The 7,287-nt window shown below is 45.3% G+C and overlaps 1 protein-coding gene across 1 annotated transcript; it reads right to left on the reverse strand.

The window, feature by feature from the left end:
* Positions 1-3,009: 3,009 nt before the first annotated feature.
* On the reverse strand, positions 3,010-3,981 carry LOC120930713 (olfactory receptor 11L1-like). Its single transcript, XM_040341889.1, has one exon. It carries the CDS (start codon positions 3,961-3,963, stop codon positions 3,010-3,012), a length of 954 nt encoding a protein of 317 aa, XP_040197823.1. The 5' UTR covers positions 3,964-3,981.
* Positions 3,982-7,287: the final 3,306 nt, after the last annotated feature.

Raw genomic sequence — 7,287 nt, forward strand, 5'->3', positions numbered from 1 at the left:
CTATGCCAGGCCTGAAGCCTCTCGTGGACCAAGGAGGTCAACGTGGAGAACCAGGGGGGTACCCGAGTTCCTGCCTGTGACCCTGACCACTGCGCAGGAAAACCAGACCCGCCTTATGGGTGCGATGGGCCAGGATTTCACTCGAGTGGCTGACAGCCTTGGGGAGAGGGGACATGTCACCGATGTGATTCAGGACATTGCAGGCAGCACCACTGCAATTATCACCGAAACCACCACAGCAAGCCTGGTGAAAGAGGTGCAGACCCTAAATGAGTCCGTCCAGGGGCACACAGCTGCCATTGTTGGTGTTCAAACCGAGACCAATAACCTCCTGAGGAGGATAGCGGTGGCATTAGAGGGCAGGCCTCCTGCCCCGGTGGATGCTCCTCTGCCTGATGCAACCCCCCCCCCCCTCAACCAGGCAGTTGAGGAGCCAGGGCCGGGGCCGTGGCCGAAGGCAGGCCAATTAGTTATTTTTTCTTTATGATTATTGCTCGGGTAAAGAGTTATTTTCTTTATTTTTCTAAGTATTGCTCTGGTAAAGAGTATTTTAATTTATTGTTGACAAATGCACACGGTGAGGCGTGCAGAATAGTGTGACTGGTGTGAGAATGGGGGGGGGGTTGACACTCCTGCCAGCAAAGGGGTGTCACCCTCTGCCGTGTGAAAGGTGTATGAATGTACAGTAACATAATTGGAGCCTTGGCGCGGCGTTACTGCTCCCTAAAACCATGTGGTTTGATTGGGTCTAATCCAATTCGATGTGCATGTGGGGGGTGTGTGCTAGGGACCACAGTGGTGTGCACGCATGCATTCACATTGTGCCATTTTTAATGTGTGTGTTTAACGTTCAAAGAGACGTTCAACGAGGCATCTCCTGATTGCTGATCCCTCAGCAGACGGGGTACCCTCAGGCAGGGGGGGATTGTCGGGTTGGGGGGTCAGGTCATCACGTAGCTCAATCTGCAGGCCCTTTCTCACTGCGAAGTTGTGCAGAATGCAACATGCCCCGATGATCTGGCACACAAAGTCTGGGGAATACAACAGGGTCCCCCCAGACTTATCCAGGCATCGGAAACGGGACTTCAGTTGGCCAAAGGTTCGTTCCACCACTGCACGGGTACTTATGTGTGCAGCATTGTAGTTTTCCTCTCCTGGGGTTTGGGGGTTCCGGAATGGGGTCATTAGATGAGGTCCAAGTGCATATGCCGAGTCACCTGGAAGGGAAAAGACAGGAGGATGTTAGTCATGCATGTGTCCCCCCTCGTAATGTCTGCGTCATGGGGGGGACAGTCATACCTGACACCTATGTCACTCACCAACCAGCCAGCTGTCCCCATACACGTTCTGGTCAAACTCCATTGGGATGTCGCTTTGGCGGTAGATGAAGCTGTCATGACAGGATCCGGGGTGTTTGGCACGGACGTGCCATATGAGGCCATGGGCATCCACGATCACCTGGACATTGATAGAATGCCAGAGCTTCCTATTGCGGAATAGGTGCTCTGTGTCATGGGGGGGCTGTAGTGCCACATGGGTGCAATCAATGGCCCCGATGGTGCGTGGGAATCCTGCAATTCTGACAAAATCTGCCCTTGCCTTATTCCGCTGGACCTCCTGGGTGGGTCTGATGATTTGGTTGGACATGTGTCTCAGGATTGCGGGGACAACCTGGTGCACACATCTGCTCATGCTGGTTTGTGACATCCCAGCCACACCTCCACTTGTGCGCTGAAAAGATCCAGTGGCCAGTAAATGGAGTGTTGCCAGGACCTTGATCAGTGGCTGCACTGCATGTGAGCGGTGTGTTGGGCTGGTGAGGTCATCCTGCAGGATTGTGGTTATTTCCTGGATGGCTTGAGTGTTGAATCTGAAGAGGCGATACACCTCTGCTTCCCCGATGGCCAAGACGTCTAATGGCGTTCGGTAAAAACGCTGCCGTGCCCATCTCCTTCTCCTTCTCCTTCTAAGCGCCTGGGTGCACACTAGTTGTGCTATGACCATGCCTGCCCCTGGCATGTTGGCATACAGAAGTCTTGTCCTGCAAGTGTGGTTGCTCAGCTCGTCCGTAAGGGTGCTGCTAAAGCTGCTCTCCAGCTGACCTGCACACGTCTGGTCCAAAGTTGCCCCTGCTTTTATGAGGGGCAAGTTTACACCGGACGAACAGCTTACGCGCACCGCTCGTAGCCTGCGTCGGGCGGTCGTACGTTCGGGAATCTCCGTATATCCCTCATTTGCATATTTTATTATGAAATCAATGGGAGCGCTGGGCGTTCTCGGCGTAAATGTGCGCCTACGCTACGCCGGCATACAAACGTTGTGCCGATCGGAACAAGACTAATTTCTGGCGGACCTGGTTCTGTGGGTACGGCGCACCGATACGACGGCGCATCTGTACAGTTACGCCGCGCATATCAAGGTGCCCCTGCATAACGCCTTTGAGATACTGGGCCTATAACTTTTGCACAAACCAATTAATATATGCAAAATAAATGTAAAAGAATATATATCAGCCTAAACCATTGAAGAAATGTTTTTGTTTATTGCGCAAAAAATAAAAACAGCAGAGTTGATCAAATACCACCAAAAGAAAGCTCTATTTGTGGAGAAAAAAAATACATCAATTTTGTTTGGGTACAGGGTATCGCGTGCAATTTTCAGTTAAACCGACTCCTTCAGTGGTATACCAATATTGTATAACATTAAGAATAACTGGAGGACCAAATGTCCCTGCCCCAAAAACCTATAACCAGGGAGGTCCTAACAAAGGGGTGGCACTAGAAAATAAAGCCCCATTTGTTTCTTTAAACCCCTTCCACTGCCCACTATGTTGGTAATCATTGGGGCCCAAAGTCCTGGCATTGGAGAGCTCAGATTTTAGTGGATCCCATGATGTGCTCAAACTGTATCCATAAACAATGCAGTGACCCAGGCACCAGGAAAGGTTAGGATTTACTGCCTTATTCTTAATATAGCTGGAATTTTATTTTTTATTTTTTTGCAAAAGCCTCACAGACTTTTTTTAGTATGAGTTATATACCCCAAAGCATTTTTGATGTCTTTATTCCTCAAACTGTATATAAAAGGGTTTATAAAAGGAGTAAACACTGTGTACAATAAAGACAGTATTTTACTGATCATCTGTGACTGTCCTTCATTTGGAAGGACATACATGGAGATTAGAGTCCCATAAAATATAGACACAACTGTCAGATGGGAGCTGCAAGTAGAAAAGGATTTCAGTCTCCCTGAAATAGATGATATATTTGATATAGTTAAAGCAATGTATATATATGAAAGGACTATCAAGAGGAATGGCAAGACTACGACAGCAGTACAAAGCAATGTGGATTCCATCCGGACAATGGATGTGTCTGAACAAGAAAGTTTCATCAAAGGATAAAAATCACAGAAGAATTGGTCAATAGTATTTGGCCCACAGAATTCTAATGAACACACACCATGAATTATAAATGATGTTAAAGAACTACTTAACAGCAAGGCTGCAAAAACAAGCGTAATGCAAAGAACTTGACTCATAATGGAGACATAATGCAGAGGATAACAAATGGCTAGATAGCGGTCGTAGGACATCACTGTCAGAAGAAAACATTCAAATGTCTCAGACAAAACAAAAAAATAAAGCTGTGTGATGCATCCAGGGAAGGATATGGATGTCTTCCCATGTAGTACAATATTAAGCATGTTAGGAGCAATATCGGTAATCAATATGATGTCAGATAGAGACAGTTGGGAGAGAAAAAAGTACATGGGAGAATGAAGGGATTTGCTGTAGGACACCAATGTGATGATTAGAAGGTTTCCGCATATTGCTGCACAATATATCATAAGGATTAACGTGAAAACCAATAGGTTAAATTTGCCCATATTGTGGAATCCCAACAAGGATATTGTTGTAATATTACTTTTAAGCATGATCTGTGTCATAATAGAAAAAAACATTTAAAATATAATAAAATATAACAATAATTTGCAAAGTATAAAAAAACGTGTCTTACAACATAACTAAAGCTTAGTTTTGCATAGAGTTGTGAAAGGTTTGAACCCTTGGTAGCTTTTGTCTTGCTGTCTGTGTCCCGTTGTCAGAGACTTACTTCTCAATCCCGCAGGACCACCATTCAGTTGAGACAGCAGTGCTCACCTGTAGTTGATTGCCGTCGCGCGTCCATTGCGCGCATGCATGCGCCAATGGTGCGCGCACATGTGCCAACGGCACGCACGTGTGCACAACGGGAAGGAGCGCGCGCGTGCACGTTAATTCAGCTTGGCACCAAAACTCCATTAAAAAGCTCTCTTGTTTTCCCAGCACATTGCTGTCTGATCTGCAGCTTCTGAGTGTTAATCTGCATCTGAAAACCCGATTGTTTGCTTGAACCTTCTGACCCGACTTGTTGACCATCCGTACCTCTCCAACCTCTGACCTCGGCTTCCGCTGACCTTGCTTCCCTGATTGATCCAGACCCTCCTGCCTGTACCACGATTACGCTCCAGCCTTCCGTACCTGATTACCTGATTACCCGTTGTGACCCAGCTTGTCTGACTCTGCTATCACCTGCTGTCCACTAACCAGCTTACCTTACCAGTTTGTTGCCGTTGTACCTGCACCTTCAGTTAGGGTCGCTGACCCACTTCCTCCGCTTCAGTGGTTTCCAGTCCACCACTCCAGAAGAAATCAGCACCCCGCATCAACTGCACGCTACACCGGCACTCCTACCCCGCCGCGCTCCCGAGCCTGCTGTCCCCACTCCAGCGGCTCGTGAGCCGGAGCCGTAAGAGAGGCCTCCTCCTGCAACCAGGCTCTGGCTACCAGGTACGTGGTACATAACACCCGTATAATGCCCCGTACACACGACCTGGTTTTCTGATGGGAAAACTGCAATGAGAGCTTTTGGCCGGGAATCCCGGGGGTGTGTATGCTGCCTCGTAATTTTTCAACAGAAAAACTGCCAAAAAACACCGGGCAAAAAAAAGAGAAAAAGAGAAATCATTTTTCCCCGTCTGGATTTTCCGACTGACTTTTACCCGTCAGAAATCCCGAGTGTGTGTACGAGGCATGAGAGATTCACTCTTTGTCTTTGTCCTAGTGACTACTGTCATTAGCATTAAACATGAAGGAGAATCCAATATACTTAGTTGTCACGACAACAAAAATATGTAAATATTTCAATTGAGATAATTTTTCCAATAACAACAGTTATCAGGAGTAGGTATTAAATATTAGTATAAAATTGTATTTATATACCACAAAAAGTTTGGGAAACACTTAAAAAAAATAAAAGTACAACTGCAATACTATTTAGGACAAGAGGGTAAGGGGGCCCCTGCACATCTAAAGAGATGGTAAAATTATAAAATAGGTGGTAATTGTGCGGGGATGGGTTGTGTGCGAAAGTAAGATTAATTTGAAAGTTACGGGAGGCATTATTTGCTTCCCTAAAATTATGAATTTTCAGGGAATCACCTGAAGGTAGACAGAATAGGAGATAGTCAGACAGATTAAGGTAAGGAGCTGAAGAGGATGGGAGTGGCTAGGAAGAAGTCCTGGAGGTGACCATGGTACTAGGTGAAAAGGGAGCTAGAAAACAGGAGGTCTTGGGAGGAGCAAAGCAGATGTTGTGGTTGATATTTTGAGATGGGGTTGATGATGTAGCTGGAGGCAAAGCTGCAAATGACTTTGTAAGCTATTGTTAATATTTAGAATTGTATTTGTTGGGTGTTCGGAAGCCAGTGGAGGGATTGGTGGAGAGAGATGGCAGACATTAAACGGTTGATATAGTGGATGAGTCTGACAGCAACCTTCATGATAGGCTGTAAGGAGGTAGCCTGTGTAGAGGGAGGCCAAACAGGAGAGAGTTTCAGTGGCCAAGGTGAGAGAAAGAGAGTGAAAAAGTAGCTTGGTGTTATTGATTAATGTAGAACTGAAGGCAAAACTTTTTTTCTTACATTGGATAGGCTATGGGAAGACCAGAACCCTGATTGTTTTTTTTTTGTCACTTGTGTCCCATTGGCGAGATTTCTCTTCTCTTCTTTTTCCAAAGTCACAACAGGAAGTACAATGAAATCCCTCAAAAGTGAGGGAAATACCTGGAATAACCAAGGTCAGAGCTACTGTCTCAATTCCTCTCTATCCCTGTTATAGTGACCACTTAAAATGTAAGATTTTCTTTAACTTTCACTGATTATGATCACCATTATAAATAAATAGGTTGAATCTCTCCAACAAGGAAATAGAAAGAAATACAAACCTAACCGGTATCTAATCCTTCTTAACTTCAAACCTAAAAAAGTTTTGCTGCTAATCATACTTCAGGTAGGTATGTATTTTGGAAATGTTACGTAGGTGTAGGCAGAAAGATTTGGGCAATGAATGAGGGATTGAAAGGAGAGGTTGGAGTGCAGGATTACACCTAGACCCATGATAGGAGGGAAAAAAAGAATTGTGGTGCTAATGATCTCATTAGAAACTCTGGGGAGGAGACATGGGGGTTGGGGGTAGTTTTGAAAGAATACATTTTAGAAACTGGTTTGACTTCCATACTGATATGTTAATTAATATATTATTTATGAGCAAGGAGACTTAAGGGGTAAAATGAGTCGAAAAGAGATACATTTGGGCATCATGGGCATAGATGTGGTATTGAACGACATGTTAGACATGGGGAAAATAAGTATATAGAGAACAGAAGGGGTCCAAGGACAAAGCCTTGGGGGAGCCCAATGGAATACGGAAGAAGAGAGGAGGATGTAGAGCTGTAGGGGAAACAAATGCATAGAGGAGGAGAACCATAAAAAAGAGTCTTGGAGGCCAAGGGAGTGGATTTCTTTTTAAGAAGGAGTGGGTAATCAGCTATGTTGAAGGCAGTAGAAAGGTATACAAGTAAGATAAGTGAATATTGAAGATTGGTTTTAGAAGTTAGTATGCCATTAGTGAGTTTTAGAAGGACAGTTTCTGTGGATTGTTGTTCGGAAGATTGTTATCAGTGAGGTAGCAGCTTAGACACTTGCAGACTAGGCAGTTGGCAGTAAATTGGAGAAAAAAAAGATGGGTCTTAGGTTGTTTAGACTGGTGGTGTCCAATGAGGGCTTTTTAGGTAACGGAATGACCAGTGCATGTTTTAGAGGGCAGAGGAAGGTGCCAGCAGAGAGAGAGTGAGAGACATTGAATATGTGAGTGGGAAAGCATGGAATAAAGTAAGAGGTTGGAGTACTTGTGGATAAATGGGGTCCAGATGGCTGGTGGTTAGGATGGTGTCAGAGAAAAGTGAC

Source organism: Rana temporaria, chromosome 3 (genome assembly GCF_905171775.1).
Source record: "Rana temporaria chromosome 3, aRanTem1.1, whole genome shotgun sequence".
Classification (NCBI taxonomy): domain Eukaryota; kingdom Metazoa; phylum Chordata; class Amphibia; order Anura; family Ranidae; genus Rana; species Rana temporaria.